Source organism: Lingula anatina, chromosome 10 (genome assembly GCF_051362555.1).
Source record: "Lingula anatina isolate TDL-2025a chromosome 10, LinAna3.0, whole genome shotgun sequence".
Lineage (NCBI taxonomy): Eukaryota > Metazoa > Brachiopoda > Lingulata > Lingulida > Lingulidae > Lingula > Lingula anatina.
The window spans coordinates 2,722,106-2,744,233 of record NC_141776.1 but is presented as its reverse complement, the minus strand read 5'-3'; the positions used below and the strand labels follow the sequence as shown (position 1 = coordinate 2,744,233).

At 36.3% G+C, this 22,128-nt stretch overlaps 2 protein-coding genes across 3 annotated transcripts; one reads left to right on the top strand and one right to left on the bottom strand.

Annotated features, from left to right (window-relative positions):
• Window positions 1-293: 293 nt before the first annotated feature.
• On the top strand, window positions 294-21,805 carry LOC106180270 (cullin-4A). Its single transcript, XM_086996490.1, has 21 exons — window positions 294-716; window positions 2,119-2,234; window positions 2,608-2,712; window positions 3,318-3,386; window positions 3,856-3,929; window positions 4,207-4,369; window positions 4,817-4,906; window positions 5,112-5,194; window positions 5,606-5,673; window positions 6,045-6,163; window positions 6,376-6,451; window positions 6,770-6,898; window positions 7,356-7,571; window positions 7,827-7,912; window positions 9,624-9,731; window positions 10,084-10,197; window positions 10,406-10,511; window positions 10,852-10,925; window positions 11,238-11,336; window positions 19,179-19,331; window positions 19,815-21,805. Exons 1-21 carry the CDS (start codon window positions 422-424, stop codon window positions 19,908-19,910), a joined length of 2,439 nt encoding a protein of 812 aa, XP_086852616.1. The 5' UTR covers window positions 294-421; the 3' UTR covers window positions 19,911-21,805.
• Window positions 11,326-19,179, bottom strand: LOC106180271 (uncharacterized). Of its 2 annotated transcripts, XM_086996492.1 has the most exons (7): window positions 18,272-19,179; window positions 17,503-18,060; window positions 16,606-17,209; window positions 16,071-16,316; window positions 15,585-15,870; window positions 15,178-15,284; window positions 11,326-11,920 (listed from the first exon to the last, which is right to left on the bottom strand). In XM_086996492.1, exons 2-7 carry the CDS (start codon window positions 17,939-17,941, stop codon window positions 11,599-11,601), a joined length of 2,004 nt encoding a protein of 667 aa, XP_086852618.1. In that variant the 5' UTR covers window positions 17,942-18,060; window positions 18,272-19,179; the 3' UTR covers window positions 11,326-11,598. The 2 variants fall into 2 exon arrangements, with proteins under 2 accessions (XP_086852618.1, XP_086852617.1); XM_086996491.1 differs by having other exon boundaries at window positions 17,503-19,179.
• Window positions 21,806-22,128: the final 323 nt, after the last annotated feature.

Genomic DNA, 22,128 nt, shown 5'->3' with positions numbered 1-22,128 from the left:
TTTTAAATCATTTATATCAATCAGAAATTTTGCTAAATTAAAATGCAGAGAGAGAGACGGGAGAGAGAAAAAACGCTCAACATAAGTTCTGTAGCCTTTATTCTATAACGTAACACAATCACGTCAATTTGATTTTTTCGAGACCAGCTCGTTTCAGAATTGCTGAAAATCACTGAAAGCGAGTCTGCGACACATTCATGCAAACGAGAATATGCCTTGTATTGCTTGCCTTTGCTTGCCTCAAATATTTCAGTTTGGTCTATCTTGGTTGTCCACCTAGCGTCTTCTAGCGTCAACTTATGGAACTTCAGATCTCGCGAGAATCACGTCGCCATCTTGCTGTCTAGTGCCTCGGAGTCTCAAACGCATATCCCAAATCCTTGGTTACAGTGGCCATACGGTGGCCCCATCACCGGAATGCATGCCTCTGTCAAAGGCGCCTGAGCCACAGCTGCACGATCAGCGAAAATCGGAGGAGAACAATCACCACAAGAAGAGAAGGTTCAGCGGGAGTAACCAAGTGCCCCCCTCTCACCACACTCCTGCAAGTAAAAAAAGCCGTCAGGACGATTCCTCGCCAGAAATGACAGACTCTCAAAAGCGAGCGAATTTCTCGGCTCTGACGAGCCCAAGCAATGGACTCAATAAACATGCATCTCAGCTAGTGACTAATAAACCTGGAACTACTAAAAAACTTGTGATTAAAAATTTCAAGGGTGAGTAAATGACTACCCTTAATTTTTGTGCATTGCGTTTTTTAACGCGAAGCGCAAGTTCTAGAAGAACATGTGACTCTCCACACGTATTTATACTATTTTTAGACTCGTTAAAAAAATGGCAACTTTTGAGAATGGAATTTTCCATCCCGTATTTCATTTTATTGCAGATGCTCGCAGTTTGCATCCTGTCAAAAGGAAAGTTAATAGCAACACTTTGTTTGCAAAAAATCATAACAAACTTCAGACAGTTGTGTCAAAACCTATCCAGTATATACTATTCTTCTTCCTTTTCTTTGCATATGGTACAGACAGATAAACATATGTCAAAGCATTATTAAGTAATAACAGTTTTATTTCCCTACATTGTCAGTTTGACAACAAGCACAAAACTTATGATAGCTACGTATTATTGTGCATGTTGCAAAACTGACATTAAATAAAATTATCATATTTTATTCATTATGTCACAAACAGATATAGTATACAGATGTCATTTTAAGTACTTCTTTGATCATGATTTCTACTTTAGGTGTCAAAATATAAAAGTTAAAATGTGTGGTATGGATTACAAGTTCCACTCTGTATTCATGATATTACTGACTTCTGTAAGTAACAACACTTAATTAAAACACCCATGTGAAAGCTTAGCAGAGGAGAACAGGAAGAAAATTTATTTTTGATGGCATACAGTTCAATGTCGCATTTGTTTGCTAATCTGACTGTGTAAATTCACTAGAGAGATCGGGGATATTTTTCCTCCTGACTGCACAGAGTTGTTTACAAATTTCACCTTTCTCTCGAAGTGTTATCAAGCATGCACGAGCAATGGAAATCATAGTTCAAGGACATCTTAGCAGCAGTCTATTATACCAAGCATTGGCACCATGCATTTATTTTTATGCCAGCAAAACTGTTGCTTTGCCAAATTGAATAAAGTTTTATAAATTTGTTCAGTCATTTACCAGTCTTTGCTTTCGGCCAGCAAATTTAAAGACCCTTGTGTTCAGCAAGTTCACTGGGTAAAAAGTATATTGATGCAATTTATAGAACTAGGCTAATAGAAGAAAGAAACTATTAGTAACCTTTCATTATTTGGAGTAAAGGGCCCATGTTTAAAGAAATAACAGGCAGCTCTCTAGGAAATAACGAGAGGGAGAATTCCATTTACAGGGACTCAATCCAAACAAAGGCCCACAGAAAAGATCCTTAAGGTCGAGATCCCACAGGTACTAGTAAATACTTGCTTGTAGGCATTTAGAAGGGTGAAATTACCTGTTAAAAGTAGCCCTTTGCTGACATGAAATGGAGTCCTGTCAGTGTGAACTAGACATGGCAGGGGTGCAAAAGCCCTGTAGATCTGATCCACTACTACCATTTAATCACTATTTTTCCTTTCCAGAAAAACCAAAGCTCCCAGAGAACTACCAGCAACAAACATGGCTGATGTTGAAGGAAGCAGTGGAGGCCATTCACAAGAAATGTTCCATAAAGTCAAGTTTAGAAGAATTGTATAAGGTAGAACTTGATGGCCACTTCATCGTGTCTTTCTGTATTGTTAAAAAAAAAATCAACTTTTTATACTCAAAATCATCCCCCTGGACCCTATGCCATATTTTCCAACTATTTCATGAAATGGCAGCCCAATGTTTATACCATATGAATATTTGTTTTGTTCAAGATATTTTTAGTTGCCTTGTGGACTGTATGGGACTTATATTTACAAAATTTCTTATCTGTTTCTGGCCATACAGTGTTAAAATGAAAACATATTTCCTCCTGTTCACAAAGACTTAGGGCTTATTTGTCATGTGTTTTCATATTTTTTACTTGGGTCTCAGATATTTATTTGATAACAGTAGCAGTGTTTTTTTTTTTAATATTTTCCCAGGCTGTAGAAAACATGTGCTCTCACAAGATGTCAGCCACCCTGTATGAGAACTTGAAGACAGTGTGTGAGGATCACGTCAGGGACAATATACACCAATTCCTGGGATATCCTTGCCTGAATACTGGGGATAACACAATCTCAGACCCCATTCCCACAGTGGATATTCAGAAGAGCTGACTAACAGATCCATGGATCAAATATGGCTTATTGCGTAACCCCCTTGGAGAATCTATTCAGTATCTAATTGGGAATTAAGCGACAAGCTTTATAGTGGGTGGCCATATTTGATCCCCGGATCTGTAAGCTGTTCTGAATGTGCTCTTAAACGCTATTGGTCTATGTAGATTGATCCAACTCTGCGGGGATACTCGCTGAGTGCAATCAGCTGAAGTGAATGACACGCCTCCTCTTGTTTCCAACATACTCGTGTAATCTCCAGCTTTTGTTTATTCTACTCAGTGCCAGGAGGAGGCGTGTCTGTCAGTTAAGGTGGTTGCGAGTGCTCCTGCAGAGTTGGATTGATCTTTGTAGACTTATGGTGTCACTGGGAATGGGTCCTTAGAAAGAATTAAAGATCAAATAAATAATTGAAAATAAAAATCTGTTGTTTTTGGTATAGATTCATTAGGCAGAAATTAATGACTTTTAAGAAATAATCATTAGGCAAAAATGTATACTTATTATTTAATGCTTCCTTGACCATTGCCACAGAGACGATGGACAGTGGCCAGTTCCTGAAGTTAATGGACACTTGCTGGCAGGCCCACTGTGAACAAATGGTAAGTGAGTGGTAAGAGACTAAGGGTCTCAAAGTTCCCTAGATTTCAGGGATGAAATTTTTCTGTTAGTGGATTTCTGACTTTTTAGGAACCAAAAAATATCATTAGCCTTGTTGGCTCCTTAGACATCTGCCATATTTTCTGACTTTTTTCACTAAATGGCAATCTCATCCTTGCAAAGAGCTCACAAGTACATAGATTTGTTTTCTAATACTGTTAAGAATAACAAAAATGGTGTGATTTTTGAAGATGCGTCATTTGTGTCTGAAAAAGGTTATATTTTTTACAGCTGTTAGGTTAAAAGTGTAAAAATATAATTATGCTAGATTGAGTTCAGTTGCTGAAGGGGAAACTGGTACCCTACCTGATTCAATTTAGATATCACCTATGGTAAATATCTGTTGTTTATACTGTCATCGAGCTAGTGGGATATCAAAACATTCCAAATCATGTTTTTCCATTTTTCCAGATAATGATAAGAAGTATATTCCTGTTCCTGGATAGAACATATGTGCTACAGAATTCCACCATTGCTTCTATCTGGTAAGGAATTTTTAAAAAAATTTATTAAATTATTATTATTTTTATTATTAAATATTTTTTTAGTAATAGAAAAATTGAAAGATTGCGGGAAATTTTGTTAAAAGAAAAAGAAAGAAAATCCGGAGGAAAGTTTAGCCTCCTTATTTCATTTATCCACTGATAATTTTTGTTGTTATTATCATTTCATCATCATCATCTTCAGATTTTCAGGTCTTTAATTAGTTAAATTATATAATAATTTATTTATTTTAATACTGGTATAATTGCCATGTTCCAGGGACATGGGTCTAGAGCTGTTCCGTGTGTACATCATCAGTAACACCATAGTCCAGACCAGAACAGTGGATGGTCTCCTGATGCTGATAGAGAGAGAGAGGAACGGAGAGGCAGTGGACAGACTGCTGCTGAAAAGTTTACTGAGGATGCTGTCAGACCTACAGGTAGAGGCCACTCCATTGGTAGAGTGGAAAAAAAATTGTGATCTGTTTTCAGAAAAGGATTTTAGTCTAAAAGTTCGTGTGAACTTTCTGATTAAAGGTTTACTGTACTTTAACCTAACATAGATAAGTTATAGTCCAGTGAATTGAAACTTTGTGCCAGTTTTATAAGATAAAAAGACATGTTTTAGAACAACAGATACATTTTAGGTAGACTATCATATATATATATATATATATATATATATATATATATATATATATATATATATATATATATATATATATCTTTAACTGAGGTAGACTTACTTTTTTTGGCCTAAAAGTATACTACAAGCCCTTTCCAGAAACAGCCCCAGAGTGTAAACAAACTGGTCTTCATTGTTCAGATATGTAAAACACCCTGAATAATTTTGATAGTTATTGTGATACTGTCTTGTGTTTTCCCAGATCTACCAGGAAGCCTTTGAGGTGAAGTTCCTGGCTGCCACAGACAGATTATACTGTGCTGAGGGACAGAAACTCATGCATGAGAGAGAGGTAAGACAGCCATTGTGGAACAGAGGATAGTTAAACTTCATACTTGTTTTTTATTAGGTTAATTAAGAAGCCTTCTACTGCAGATATGTCTAAGTGGCAGGGCAATTCAGGTCTGAGTGACCGATGGGTAGTCTGAGTGACCAGTTCACTGGAAAGTTCCAGTCTGTCATGGTGTATCATCTGATTTAACTGGGTCTATTTCCAGGTTCCAGAGTACCTGTCACATGTGGACAAAAGGTTGAATGAGGAAACGGAGAGATTGTATCACTACTTAGATCAGAGTACAAGGTTAGTGTCTGATCCCCTCCCTGTTGCTCCATACAGGGACTCATGAATACATAGCTTATAGATCTGTAAAATTTGTAAATGCATATATGTAATATATAAGTCAGTTTATTATGTGTATTTTCTTGAAATTGTACCCTGTCATAACACAAATGTATGTAACAGTAGGCATATGGATTGGATTGAATAATGGCAATAATGAAAGTGCAAAAAAAGGATGTTTTTTTTTTTTTTTTGAAAAGGTTACGCTTTGTCTCAACACTGTAGAATGTGACATGGGAATTCTTATTTTTTACAACTTGCAGTTGAAGACAGAAGGGTGTGGAGAGAGAGAGAGAGACAGAGAAAGAGAGAGAGAGAGAGAGAGAGAGAAATTATAGTAATAATAATTTTTGATGTGATGTGTTATTTCAGGAAATCTCTGGTTACTTGTGTGGAGAAAAACCTCTTGGAGCACCACTTAACTGCAATACTACAAAAAGGTAGGTACAGGAACAAAAACAATAAAATATCACCGTTCTGGGCTTAGTCTTAATGTATCAGTATATTTTTGTCAAATATTTATCATATTCTTATTTGGCTAAGTAAAATGTAATATATTTTGTTGTAGGCCGAATAAACCATTGACTTAGTTATTAATTTTATTGTGGTTCATTGAAATGTCCATTTTCAGAAAGGTGAATGTCTGAGGTTCAAAGTAGACTGAATTTCCACTTCTTTTGTCTCATTGCTTTTTAACACATTTATATGGGGGTCAGTAAAATTTTTAGACTCTGGAGGTAAGTTTTAACACTGAATGATATTAGACTGAACACAAAAACCTAAAGTGTGAGTCAATGATATCTTCCTCTAGGACTTGACATGTTACTGGAGCAAAACAGAATCCAAGACTTGACGCTCATGTACCAGTTATTTAGCCGAGTGAAAGACGGCCTCAAAGAACTCTACGTGGCATGTGCATCATATATTAAGGTAATGGTGTATGATCATGTCATATGTTCATTAATTTTTTCATTCACTCATATTCTGTTTAAATTGTTAATTGTAACGTGCTATTAAAGACCAGTTATTTATAGGCACGCAAAACTTACTACAGAATGCCCCAAGTTGCACCTTATATTCTAAAATATATTGGACGCTGCTTCTACTACTACTGGCAATAAGTACCTTCTGTGTATTTTCAGAAATCTGGGAAAATGATCGTCATAAACCCAGACAATGATCCAGATAAGGACAGAGACATGGTACAGAGTTTGCTGGGTAAGGGATTCACTTAACTTTACCTTTGATAAAAGTAATAAGATATTAAAAGATATAGCTTGTGCCAGGCAGGTATTTTAACTTACAGTTTGAAATTTTTATAGATTATGAAATCATTGTAAATATATGCATTACAGGTAGAAAAAATGATTTAGCAAAGTATTTTGTCAGTTGTGTTAAGGACTCAAAATTACAATTATTACAATAATTACTTTCAAGCAACGGCTGGCTATGCTATACAGGGTGTTACTAGCACTCCGATATTTCAGTGCCTCACAAAAAATATTACAAAAAATATATAATAATTTGGATTTTCAGATTTCAAGGACAGAATAGACAATATAGTTGCTGTCTGCTTTGCCAAGAATGAAAAATTTGTGAACGCTGTGAAGGAGGCCTTTGAGACATTTATTAACCAAAGGCAGAATAAGCCGGCAGAATTTATAGGTGAGATGTTAAACTGGAAAAAAAGGACACCAAATTGCATCAGTGACATGATCTTACTGTATGATTAAAAAGATATCTGTTGGTTACAGTGATATGGTATACGATGAGAGTTAAAAAGGTAGCATTTAAAATGCATCAGTACGTATTGGTAAAATGATCTTATTATGACATTAAAAATGCTATTAGCTTTATATAGAAATTCAAATAATTTGAAATTTCAAAACATTTTCCATCACTTTTGAATAATAACTCCCTTCTTTCAAACCAAGAACTTTGTTTCTTCTTGTCAGTCAAGTATGTGGACTCTAAGCTGTGTAACGTTCGTTATGTAAAAAATCCCTTCTTTATTACAGAGCTCTTCATTTCTTCTTGTCAGTGAAGTATGTAGACTTTAAGCTGTGAGCTGTGAATAATCAGTCCCTTGTTTATTACTGAGCACTTCATTTCTTCTTTTCAGCCAAGTATGTGGACTCTAAGCTGCGCGCTGGCAACAAGGAAGCAACGGAGGAGGAGCTAGAGAGATTGCTTGACAAGATCATGGTGCTGTTTAGATTTATCCATGGCAAGGATGTCTTTGAGGCCTTCTACAAGAAAGACTTGGCCAAGAGACTGTTAGTTGGGAAGTCTGCGTCTGTAGATGCAGAGAAATCTATGCTGTCGAAGTTAAAGCAGGGTAATGAAGGCTTGAGAGTTTTGTTATTGTCGGTTGTGACCAATTTAAAGCATATGTTTAGATCTTTATTTGGCAGAAAGGACTTTTTGTCAGGTTTTCCCCTAATTTAAGGAAAAAAGAATTGAAAAAAAAATATTATTGCTATTATTATCAACATTACCATCACTAGAATTGAATACTTTAAGTTTATGAAATATTTATATGGTTGATCATAGATTTGTGCTGCCTTATAAAAACAGTGACAATTTATTTCAGAATGTGGAGGTGGCTTCACCAGTAAATTGGAGGGCATGTTCAAGGACATGGAGTTGTCCAAAGACATCATGCTGGCTTTTAGACAGGTAATAATAATAATAATAATAATGTTTAAGGACATGGAGTTGTCCAAAGACATCATGCTGGCTTTTAGACAGGTAATAATAATAATAATAATAATGTTGAAGGACATGGAGTTGTCCAAAGACATAATGCTGGCTTTTAGACAGGTAATAATAATAATAATAATGTTGAAGGACATGGAGTTGTCCAAAGACATCATGCTGGCTTTTAGACAGGTAATAATAATGTTGAAGGACATGGAGTTGTCCAAAGACATCATGCTGGCTTTTAGACAGGTAATAATAATAATAATAATAATAATAATAATAATAATAATAATAATAATAAGGTTCAAGGACATCGAGTTGTCCAAAGACATAATGCTGGCTTTTAGACAGGTAATAATAATAATAATAATAATAATGTTGAAGGACATGGAGTTGTCCAAAGACATAATGCTGGCTTTTAGACAGGTAATAATAATAATAATAATGTTTAAGGACATGGAGTTGTCCAAAGACATCATGCTGGCTTTTAGACAGGTAATAATAATAATAATAATAATAATAATAATGCTCAAGGACATGGAGTTGTCCAAAGACATCATGCTGGCTTTTAGACAGGTAATAATAATAATAATAATAATAATAATAATGTTTAAGGACATGGAGTTGTCCAAAGACATCATGCTGGCTTTTAGACAGGTAATAATAATAATAATAATAATAATGTTCAAGGACATGGAGTTGTCCAAAGACATAATGCTGGCTTTTAGACAGGTAATAATAATAATAATAATGTTGAAGGACATGGAGTTGTCCAAAGACATCATGCTGGCTTTTAGACAGGTAATAATAATGTTGAAGGACATGGAGTTGTCCAAAGACATCATGCTGGCTTTTAGACAGGTAATAATAATAATAATAATAATAATAATAATAATAATAATAATAATGTTGAAGGACATGGAGTTGTCTAAAGACATGCTGGCTTTTAGACAGGTAATAATAATAATAATAATGTTCAAGGACATGGAGTTGTCCAAAGACATAATGCTGGCTTTTAGACAGATAATAATAATAATAATAATGTTTAAGGACATGGAGTTGTCCAAAGACATCATGCTGGCTTTTAGACAGGTAATAATAATAATAATAATAATAATAATAATAATAATGTTCAAGGACATGGAGTTGTCCAAAGACATCATGCTGGCTTTTAGACAGGTAATAATAATGTTCAAGGACATGGAGTTGTCCAAAGACATCATGCTGGCTTTTAGACAGGTAATAGTAATAATAATAATAATAATAATAATGTTGAAGGACATGGAGTTGTCCAAAGACATCATGCTGGCTTTTAGACAGGTAATAATAATAATAATAATAATAATAATAATAATAATAATAATAATAATAATTATAATAATGTTGAAGGACATGGAGTTGTCCAAAGACATCATGCTGGCTTTTAGACAGGTAATTTAATAATAATAATAATAATAATAATAATAATAAGCAGCTTGTACAGTTTGGATTGTAGAATTTAAAGGTAATAAAATATCCACAATGGCTAAGATCTAATTCTCAGACCATGTTTCTATCAATCAAATAAACCTATAAACATTGTCACTGTCTATTTGACATATATTTATATAATAATTTGTATCCATTGTCATTGTCTACTTGATGTTGACGTATGTTGATAAGTTACATTTCTCTATATATTTTCTAGCATACCAGTAATCTAGATGTACCAGGGAGTATTGATCTGAATGTGAATATCCTCACTATGGGGTACTGGCCCACCTATACCCCCATGGAGGTCCACCTGCCCACTGAGGTAAACTTCTTAAGGCTTCTTATATATTGGATATTAACATACTGGTTAATATACAGGTATGCTGGACCGGTGTGGAGAAAGAAAGAATCGGACACGTCGTGTCTGAATGTGCCTTTTTAAAATTGTCAGTAGATTCCTGTGATGTATATTTGTATACTTCAGCTGCAGAAGTTGGCAATATACAAAATAGTCCATAGGTTGCTTTCTTTGATGTCATGATCAAAATTCAGGTTATTGATTCCATTTTTAAATGTTTTTGAGGAACATGTCATCTGGGGGTGTTAATGCTAATATTTTGTATACCTTTGGCCAATTATTATTCCTGAGGTTTGTTCCTACTCCCATATTCCAGATGGTGAAGTATCAGGAAATCTTCACCAAGTTCTACCTGGGTAAACACAGCGGTAGGAAACTACAGTGGCAGTCTACGCTGGGACACTGTGTGCTACGGGCAACCTTTGCTGGGGTGAGTGTGTGTGTGTGTGCGGGTGGTGCAGGTGTGTGTGCGTGCGTGCGCATCTTTGCATCTATGCTGGTGAATGCATGATTGTATGCAACGTATTTAAAAGGGGGTGGGAACAAGTACAAACATTATTAATTAATTTTTTTTATTATATGCAATTCCAAAAATTTCAAAGATTTTTTTATTTATAAAACTTAAATTCTGTTTTCAGGGAGATAAAGAACTCCAGGTGTCCCTGTTCCAAACCCTTTGTCTGTTGATGTTTAATGAAGGACATGTCTTCTCATTTGAGGAAATAAAACAGGCAACAGCAATAGGTGAGATGGGACGGATTGTAGTTATTTCTGAACTATTTTTGGACTAACTCTAAGAAATGGACTTTGATTGTCTTTCATCATCTTGTTTATGTCTGGAAAATAACTGCATAAGAATTTATAATGAAATAATAAAAACTCATAAATAAGATTTTATAATGAAATAATAAAAACTAATAAAAATCACAATTATTATTTATGCTGATATTACACTCAAAAAGATGGTAATTATGTTTATGATTTATTATTTATTAAAAAAAAAAACATTTCTACTTCTCATTTCATTGTACAATCATCACTGATATATATTTTTATATGTAATTTATAATTTATAACTTTGCAGAGGATGGGGAGCTGAAGAGAACCCTTCAGTCTCTGGCGTGTGGGCGGGCCAGAGTGCTGATTAAGAGTCCTAAGGTAAGATGGAGGGTTTCAACTTAAAGGGGCAGTTTTTGGAGTATTTTAAGAAGCTGTTTATGGGCTGTGTAACAGGACCTACAGGGACCCCCCCCTCTCTCTCCACCCCAGGAGGTGTATTTTGGGTTTTCTGCCCTGTCTGACATATTTCTCCTATGTTCGAGTTGTTTTTGTCAGTGTGAATTGTCTATGTTGAGATATCATGATTTTTTTCATGGGCTTATTCATTTTTATGTATAACTTGAATTTGTGTCTAGATTTTCTGCAAATTTGAGAGTATTAATGACTGCACTTTTTGGCTCTTGTTTGCAGAGCAAAGATGTGGATGCTGGAGATAAGTTTAAGTTTAACAACGAATTCAAACACAAACTCTTCAGAATCAAGATCAACCAGATACAGATGAAAGAAACTGTGAGTATTTATTGGAAAATTAAGCGCAGAGTTTACTTTATTATAATCTTTTTTTTTTCTGTTTGAAGTCAAACTTTTGAAACTGGCTCTTGATTAAATTGTTTTACGAGTGTTATCTGTATATTTTAATGCACTCTTAGCATATAAGTAGGTCAGTATTATGGTATGCTCTCAGGATTTCCCCCCTCGTGTCTAAATCTTTTTATGACAAATCCACAGATTCCTTGGACTTCAGGTCCATTGTCTGCACCTTTATTGTCCTTCATCCAAGCTTGTAAGTGCACACTCTATACACAGCAGGTTGTGCTGGGTGAGATGGTGATTGTGTTTGAATCACAACTAACGCATTGTCTCTGTCAACTGCCATGCTGATCACTTGTGTGAACCCCTCACCACCAGTGGGGTCTATGCTGTACACCTCTCCCTTTAGACTGATCTTGTACAGTTTATTGTCCAGGTTGTCCATGATGTAGAGATTACCCTGGGAGTCTAAGCATGTGGCTGAACACTCTTTGAATGGTACCTGGATATCAGGATTCTGTTTGTAGTTGGCTATGTGCTGCAGCTGCTTGTCTGGGTTCTCTCTGTAAATAAATATTTTTTTAAAATCTTTTTTAGAAAATAATTTGATTCAATTTGGTTTGGCTCATCCTGATTCAGAACATAGTTAAACTAGAGGATCAGAGAGGCGATACCGCCTCCGAATATTGTACCACCAGCTGGAGCAAACGCATTCGTATAGACCCCCACATATACAAAATAAGGAACACAGCCACCAGTCTTGTGCTTGACAAGCTGTAAAAATGCAATCAACAAGAATTTTCAAAATATGCAAAAGATATATATATTACTAAAAATGGTACGATCAAAGTTAAGTTCATCGTAAGGTAGGTCAAAGGTCGATTCCAAGGTCACAGTAAATTGCCAGTATATGACTTCCTATTCAACTTCAATAGTAACTATGGGCCTATCTCTGCCAGGTTTGGAGATAAAAGAGAAAGAAATTAGCAGAGTTCAGTTCATGATAATAAGTAGGTCAAAGGTCAATTTCAAGGTCACACTTAGATTGCCAGTATATGACTTCCTATTCATGTTCAATAGTAACTATGGACCTATCTCTGCCAGTTTTAGAGATAAAGGGGAAGCAAAATATGCAAAGTTCAGTTCATGGTGAAAAGTAGGTCAAAGGTCAATTTTAAGGTCACTTTAAGATTGCCAGTATATGACTTCCTATTCAAGTTCAATAGTAACTATGGACCTATCTCTGCCAGTTTTGGAGATAAAAGGGAATCAAAATTTGCAAAGTTCAGTTCATGGTGAAAAGTAGGTCAAAGGTCAATTTTAAGGTCACATGTAGATTGCCAGTATATGACTTCCTATTCAAGTTCAATAGAGACTATGGACCTATCTCTGCCAGTTTTGGAGATAAAAGGGAAGCAAAATTTGCAAAGTTCAGTTCATGATGAAAAGTAGGTCAAAGGTCAAATTCAAGGTCACATTTAGATTGCCAGTATATTACTTCCCATTCAACTTCAATAGTAACTATGGACCTATCTCTGCCAGTTTTGGAGAGATAAGGGACTAAATGTTATAATTTTGGAGTTACAATAATGTGCCATAAATTTCCTACAGAAAAAATTAATTAAAATTAAGGTCATTTTGGTCAAAATTCTTGAAATGGGAGGTGCTCTGAAGTTCCAGATGTTCAAATTTGATGAAATAATGTCATTTTTGACCACAAGTTGTCTGCTTTGCCAAGCCTTATGTTTTATTTTTCCGGAGTTCAAAATTTATTATCCATTACCGTACTGCACATTTTGCTTTAACCACCAAAATGTACTTTTTGATACAGCGTAACTTTGGAAATAAAAGGGAAGCAAAATTTGCAAAGTTCAGTTCATGATGAAAAGTAGGTCAAAGGTCAATTTCAAGGTCACAGTAAGATTGCCAGTACATGACTTCCTATTCAACTTCAATAGTAACTATGGACTTATCTCTGCCAGTTTTGGAGATATAAGGGACTAAATGTTATAATTTTGGAGTTACCATAATGTACCATTCCTATTCAACTTCAATAGTAACTATGGACCTATCTCTGCCAGTTTTGGAGATAAAAGAGAATCAAAATTTGCAAAGTTCAGTTCATGGTGAAAAGTAGGTCAAAGGTCAATTTTAAGGTCACATGTAGATTGCCAGTATATGACTTCCTATTCAAGTTCAATAGAGACTATGGACCTATCTCTGCCAGTTATGGAGATAAAAGGGAAGCAAAATTTGAAAAGTTCAGTTCATGGTGAAAAGTAGGTCAAAGGTCAATTTTAAGGTCACATTTAGATTGCCAGTATATGTCTTCCTATTCAAGTTCAATAGAGACTACGGACCTATCTCTGCCAGTTTTGGAGATAAAAGGGAAGCAAAATTTGCAAAGTTCAGTTCATGGTGAAAAGTAGGTGAAAGGTCAATTTTAAGGTCACATGTAGATTGCCAGCATATGACTTCCTATTCAAGTTCAATAGAAACTATGGACCTATCTCTGCCAGTTTTGGAGATATAAGGGACTAAATGTTATAATTTTGGAGTTATCATAATGTGCCATAAATTTCCTACAGAAAAAATTAATTAAAATAAAGAAAAGGTCATTTTGGTCAAAATTCTTGAAATGGGAGGTGCTCTGAAGTTCCAGATGTTCAAATTTGATGAAATAATGTCATTTTTGACCACAAGTTGTCTGCTTTGCCAAGCCTTATGTTTTATTTTTCCGGAGTTCAAAATTTTTTATCCATTACCGTACTGCACATTTAGCTTTCACCACCAATATGTACTTTTTGATACAGCGTAACTCGAAAACCGTATGGAATACAAAAAAACGGAGACCACCTCCAGTGTTGGGCTTTAAATGCCCTACAAAATGCAAAAAAGAATGGGTGTCTAGCATTAACGGTTCCCGAATTAGAGACAGTTTTCAGTTTCGATATCTTATGGCCGCTACTCCCGTGAAAATGCACCGATTGACCCCAAATTCACGGAGATGAAAGATGACCCGAAGGGTAACACTTTCCATTAATATTATTAGTTAAGTCTTTGTGGTGTCTGAATAAGACCGCAAATAATTTTTTTTTCAGCAAAAATTTTGTTTTTTTTTAAATTTTGGCCCGTTTGACCTTGAAATAAAGGTCAAAGGTCAAATCCAAGGGCATATTTGAAATCTACACATATGACTTTTGGAAAGCTGTCTGTAGAATTTTTTCCCATAATTCCTTCCGTAGGGGAGATAATTAGCATTTAATTTTGCCATTTTTGGACAAGGGTGCATTGCAATGAGTGCCACACCTAGACCCCAATACTGACAAAGCCCAAATTTTACGTGGAACGAGTTGAGATTATAGGTGACCTAAATCCAAGAGATGGGTATGGAGGCCCTTACCGTCTAGGAGGAGAAGCGGTAACGGTGACTTGGCGGCGGAGCCTCAGGAGCCGGCGGAGCCGCAGGAGCCGGCGGAGCCGGCGGAACATACGGGTCGGGACTAAAACCATGTGTACCGCCAGCGCCTACGCTGGTGGTACAATAAAGGATATAAGATTAAGGAATTAAAAAGGAGTTCACTGAAATAGTTTTTCCCTAAGCAAATGTTAATATGAATATAAAAAAAATGAAATAAAATAACGAACTATTACAATTTTGTTTACTTGAAAATAATATGTGAAGCAGACCCATCTATTGCCATACAGCGCTGAATGAAAGATAATGACAGAATTATAGTAGTTAAATAAGAAAGTATCACAAAAGCATTTAATAACAACAAGCAAAGATGTATTTGGGAAATCTCCAAAGAGAACCTACCTGTAGATGGCTATCTGGTTCTCTGAGGTAGTAAACAGTAGTGGGTGCCAGCTGGCTAGACTGCGGGGTACACTGTCCTCCAGGGTAGTGATGGCCAAAATATCACCCTGGGGATCAAAGGGAGATATGTAAATATGCTGTACCAGGGAAAGTGGAGTATTTTTAACATTATTAATTTTTTATTGTTTCTTTGCGGTTTGTTACCTGAAACTGAACTTCATTAATTTAGATGGAGTGTTAAGTATAGGCAGTGCATCAGGAGGTATAGAAGTGACAGCAATTTTAACTGAATTCCAGTCTCCTGATAATTGTAATTTTCTTTTCTTATGATAAGGTCAGCTTATCTAGAACACTATTGTTTGCATTTTGTGAATGATTACTTTAACGATCTAAACGTCATCCCCTACCTGCGTTGAGTGGATGCTAAGATGCACCCCATACATATCAAACACATAGAACTGTCCCTGGTCACTACATGCTATGGCTGCCAGGAACTCGAAGGGGCACCTGTCCTGACCCCCGAACTCGTACACCAGCTCCCCCTGGGGGGTGAAGACCTTGACCCTCTTACTGTGCATCTCTGTGAGGGCCAGCTGCCCCAGGGGGGTCACACACATGTCCGTCGGGTTGGGCAGGTCTCTGTCGGAGCCAAACTGGTGGGAGAGGACCCCTTGCTCATCAAACACGTGAACCCTGAAATTATGATGGAGAATGGTTAAGGGTGCTTTAGTTGGACCAAGAGACCTTTTTTGTAAAAGATTCTAAGACCAAAAGTTTTATGCTAGTAGGTGTGACATTTATCAACTTTGTCAAATTTATTCAACTTTAACTCAGTTATTATTTTTATAATAGTAATAATAATTGCTTCTCCTTCACACATCTCCACATATTACCTGTATATGTCCAGAGAGGTCAAGATGGCCACTTGACGATTAGGCAGTATGACCACATGCCCCACCTTGGCAAAAGGCTTGTTGGTCTCTCCTGTGGGTGCTATAGTGAAGGGTTCGCCGTGGGTGTCACATAGAGTGGAACTATAGGTTGCTGTGGGTGTGGGGTGGGTTTGGAAGGTGAGGTCTTGTACGGCTTGGTCTTCTTGTACTGTACAGAACATTAGGTGACCAAGGTTGATACTGAACCTGTTGATGATGATAATAAAATAATAATAATAATATCTGAAAATGTTAAAACACTGATGTTTGGCATAGATAAAAAGGGACAATATTCTCATCATACGTAATAAACAGTTATGTAATCAGTGTCTTCTTATTGGAGTTAAAATGTTATTTTAAAAAAATGAGTGAACTGGGTTTTTGAAATGAAAATTTTGAAAGAATGCTTTTTCTGGCCAAAGAGAAAATTTTTCTTGGAAGTTTTAGTTTTAAAATATTTTCTGTACAAACTGTGATTGATGTGGTCTCTACCTACCTCCCTGGTATGAAGTGAGTACGATGCTCCAGCTTGGAGATATGCTGCCTAATGTCAGGCGCCTCAAACTTCAGCGCCATCTCCAGACCATTTTTAGCATCTTTCTTATTCTGGAGCAGCATCAGCGGTGATGTCTCTTTGGCCAGCATATTGGTCGCATAATCATGGGCCAGTTGCAGCTTCTCGATAGCGCGGACAACTCTCAGGTGGTCTCGGGACGTCGCCGTGGTGTTGTACACCTCGTCCAGCTCCCGAAGCAGCTGCGTCTCTTGCTCATTGATGGCCTGAATGATGGACTGCACTGAGCGCCTGATGTCAGTCTTGACCAGCTCCATGCAGTCGGTCAGCTCAGACTGGACGTCAGCCAGCTCGGATTTCGTAGTGGTCAGGGTGGTGATGGTGTCTTGGGAGATGGAGAGGAGAGATTTTATGTCATGGGTGGAGGTCTGGAGGACTTGTTTGATCTCTCCCAGGGTGTGGCCGCGATGGTCCAGTAAGGTACAGGCCACACAGATACACTGGTTACAGGGCTCACAGTAATACTTCACTTGTTCTCCATGGTGGTTCTTACAGAAGTTTTGTTTGTTGCTTTGTGCTGTGCCATCTGGAGAGAAAAAAAAACTATGTAAGCATGCATTTTTTTTTAAGGAGAATAGTATGGCTTAAAGTAGTGAAAGATTTGTTGAAGAAAACTTTCCCATTTACAAAGCAAATTTTCAGTAACTGCTTGCTCAACAACAGTACTGTTATAACAATTTCTGTTATAGTTCTACAGCCTGTTACAGTATCTCTCACAGCTTGTTACAATTACCATCACAAAATCCAACACTTTGTTAGATAGCAGTTACTGTGCTCACACTCGAGAGAGAAAATTTTACATCTTGTACTAATAATTACCTTCTGCAAGCACTGGTAAGAAAGTGTGGTCCTTCATCAGAGGCGTCCCCTGGTGGAGAGTGGCGCAGTCAGCACACAAACTGATACAGCATTCCACACACACCTTCTCCGCCTTCTTGGTCACTTGCTGCAGCTTACAAATACGACATATGTTCTCCATGGTTGTTTGCGCTATGATATCCGACAGGCTTGTCACGAAGAAACAGTCGGGAAACCCTTCCACGCCGTTCTTGGGGACGAACACCTGGCGTCGGCAGATCGGGCAGGAGAATTTGCGATGGTCAGTGGAGCGGTGGCGTTCCATGTAATATCCAATACAGGCCTCACAGAAGGTGTGGAGGCATGGCAGGGATTTGGGGTTGGTTAAGTTCTCCAGGCAGATCTTGCAGACCAGTAATTCCTCCTTTATGGTGTGGCCCAGTTCCTTGCTCAGAGACATGCTGCCACTGGTGGGGTACACATAAGATTTCTTCTTGATACGATTGGTGCAAGTTTTTTTTTTCCTTTTTTCTCTCTACGTCAGGAATGTCTGCATTGTACACTGCATGTTGTCTCCTCCTATTAAGATGACGTTCGAGTTGGGATTTTTGTCCTTTTCAGATTAGTTTTGAATGTCTGTTATTTTCCGTGAAGGGATGGAAATTTGAAACTAATTTTATGCTTATTTTTTTTTTGTGTCTGTGCACAGATTTATGATAAATGAAAGATAACTCCAACTGTTGGTGTGTTACTTTGTTCTATAAAATATGATATGGGTCTTGGGATTTACCTGCACTTCGTCAAGATGTTTAGGCGTGTTTTACTCTATTATATTTTCCTCCTGCGTCAGTCCTCTTTGCTGGCTCAGCTGGTGGGATAGTTATGAAGACTTCTCTTCTAAAATGAACTGGAATCAAGTGACACTTTCGTTCGTTGGATCTACATTATGATTCAAATCCACACTCTGATTCTGTCTACCAATGATGTCTGCATAATTGGGAGCAAATAATAATGTCAGATTGAGTAATATGATAGCGCGCAGCATACAGTCTCCCAATAGAAAGAGCCAGGGCCTTGTTAATAGTGGTTAAACTGTAGTAATAATAAAGCTTTGAAAGTCATTTACTGTGAAAGTGTTTGTGTACACTAAGCCTGGGCTGCCATCTTTTCAGTGGCAGTACTCAAATAACAAATTAAGCCCCGTGCACAAAAGCAGTGAGTGTGCGCTTGTGCAATTACCCATGAAAGATGGGATGGGAAAAGGGAATGGGGAGAAAGTAAAGGAGTTCATGCTCCATTATGACAGCTTTTCTCTTTGAAATGTAAAAACTGTTCTTGCACTGGTTTGACTTACAGTGAACTCACTTTTAGCATTAAATAAATTTGATATAAGTTTATTTGGACTGTGCGGAAAATTCTGGCACAGAAAAAAAGTTTTTGTGCCAAAAAGAAGTATCACTTAATATCCAGGCTTTATTAACATTTTGAAGTTACAACTACCTTATAAATTAAATAATTTTGTAAGACGAAATTATTATCTGTTGACTGAAAAGAATTAAAGGGCCCCTGGATGATTATTTATTTGTTTAATTATTTATTTATTTAGTAATATATATATTTCTTTTTAGTTTTTCTAATATTCAAATGGAACATATGATTAGTATGTTTTATCAATTTTTCTCTTTCTCTCCCTCCAGCAAGAGGAAAATGTCAGCACGACAGAGCGCGTGTTCCAAGATCGCCAGTACCAGGTAGACGCCGCCATCGTACGAATTATGAAAACAAGAAAGCTGCTTAGTCACAATCTGTTGATTACAGAGCTGTATAACCAGTTGAAGTTTCCTGTTAAGGTAAGTTTATTAAATTACACTGGGTTAAAAAAATTTAGGAAATGCTCATTGTTATGAACAGCACTGAGTTTAAGAAAAAAGAAAATTTCCTGTAAAGTCTGTTGATAGAACATTGATTGAAAAAAATTCGGAAATTCCCTGTAACACTGTTACCCTGCACTGATCAGCTATGGGTTAAAGAAATTTAAGGAAGTTTCCTGTCAGGGGAAACCTATTGAACAACATTGCTCTTAGACACACGCACAAAAAATGAAATTTCTTGAGATACGTTCTCTACTGTTTATACATTCTGACATTTGCCCAACATGAATTTTCATAACCATGAAATCATGATTGTAACAGTTTTCAAGTTTCACTTTGAAATGGTGTTTTCTGGTATTTATGAAACAATTTCATTCAAAGTCAACAAGATTTATTTATCAATTTACCAATCAATTAACAACTATAACCTAGAAACGAGACAAAACCTCTTTTGTTTTTCAGCCCTCAGATTTGAAGAAAAGAATTGAAAGCCTTATAGACAGAGACTACATGATGCGAGACAAAGACAACCCTAATCAGTATCATTACGTAGCGTAACGATGACATTACGTAGCGTAAAGATGACCTGCAGTATCACCAAGTAGCATAAATCTACAGAAAGCTGGCCAAATGTTGGTCGATGATTATTTTTCTGATCATTTTCTGTCAGTTTGGGATAAATCTTAGCCTGAGGGAAGAATGTTGTTTATGTCTCCAGTGAGATCATTTTATTCGCCTTCTGGATTTTCTGCCATTTTGGATCTATTATGCAGACAGAATGCGGTTGTTTTTTCACCACAAGGGAGGCTGCGGAAAATATAAGAAAGGAACAAGGATGATTCTCCATTCAGATGGTTTTCTGTCAGTTTTGGATAAACCTGCAGTTTGTGGAAAAGATGCTGTTTATTTTGCAAAGAAAGCTACAAAAGAAAAAAAAAAAAGAAATACAAAAGGAAAAGCATACTGTTCCTACTTCAGATAACTTTGATAACTTCTGCATAAACCTGCAGTACTTAGACAGACTTGTGTTTATTTCTTCTAACAGGCAGTGAAATACAGGAAAAAAGATAATACTGGACACCGATGACAGTGCAAACTGAGTCATTCATTTGATGAAGGAGACTGACTAATATGAGAAAGAAGAGCCTCTACTTGATTCTGATAACTTCTCATTATTTTGTAGATTGCATGATGCAGATGACAGTGTCATGGTTATAGATTGAGGCAAACATCAGTGTACAAAGCTCAGGCGCAGTATAGATTTGTATGAAAGGAGCCAATTCTTAATTCTGATGTTTCATTTTTTATCACTAGAATGGAAGCACATTGATAGAGTTCCTGCCAAATATATAATATTGAGGGAAAAAAGCATGGAGCCCTGTATATCCGTAATTGTATGGAATGTAAGTTAATAAGGAAACATGATAATGAGTTAAATTTAACAGGGATAATCCTTTTACATAAATACAAACATACCAAGCTTTAAAAAAAATGAAAACCAGAGATACTGGAACTTCCCTTTAAGTTTTATTGTTTAGATGTCATCTTTCTCCTCTTTGGTTTACTTGGGACAAATAACACCCATGTCTTTAAGACTTGTTAATTATCAAATCCATTGTGCAAATTATGGCTCTAGAAATTTTTGGAGTTCTTGATTGAGATGGCACACCTTTTTTCTAGTGTTTTTTTTTTCTTTTCAACAGTTTTCTTTCTACTAAGTGATTGATAATAATATAATGATATTTATCAGAGGAATTGCAGCTTTATCAGACCAAGCTAACATCATGTTCTTGTGATTTTGTATGCAAAAAATTAATGATGCAGGACAGAATCACATTCAAATACCAGCTGCAAGCAGGGGTGAACTTCTTGATACATTTTCCTTCGGTTGCTGCTGCTTTCACTCAGTGGCATAAGAAAACTATCCATTTATCCAGTAATTGCACAAAATATCAGTCATTTTTTTAGTTCGTCACCGAGATGATGAGTTAAGTTTCTCATGATGTTTCTTATCTGTAAGATAATATTATGCAGTTCTTATGCTTCAGTCCATAAATTTCTTTCTTTTCCTGTTAACACTTTACCCTAATGGTCAGTTGGCATGTTCATAACTGAGCAATAGGTCTCCAAGATGACTTATAAAGTCAAGCTGGATAATGTTTTTTTTTTTTTTTTCAAATTAAATTAATTATTTATTATTTGAAATATAAACCTTTGAGACCCAACCATAGCTACAACATTGTGTCCTAAGCCTAAGGAAGGAACACTGACAACTGTGGCAATGTTGAGATTTTTTCTTTTGAACTGTCAATCACATCAAGCACATTATCCACTTTGCAAAGTTCATTACCTTTACCTCTTCTGGCTCCAGCTGCCAAATGTGTATATCATTTATTGTATTATACGATTGTAATTAACTGCTAGAGAATGAATAAATGTTGTAAGAAATTTGAGAGGTTATTTGTTCCTTTGCAGTTTTACACAATTTTATAACCTATGCCAACAAAGAAGGGTAAGGAATCATTGAGGACAATTTGTTTGTTGGCTGTCAAACTGGGGCATCTCTACTTGTAAGCTCTTTACAAATTATTCGGGTTAGTGGTTTAGCAGAGCGAAAGCTGTGAATCCAGGTCTCCTTGTATTTACAATAGAATTTTTGTTGCCTTTTTTTTCTGCAGGGTTCAATGTTTTGGTATTGCTTTTTTGTTGAATTAAATATCTCACAGAGAGAAACGTGCAGAAATTATTTCTTACACAGAACTTTTACTTGTCCATA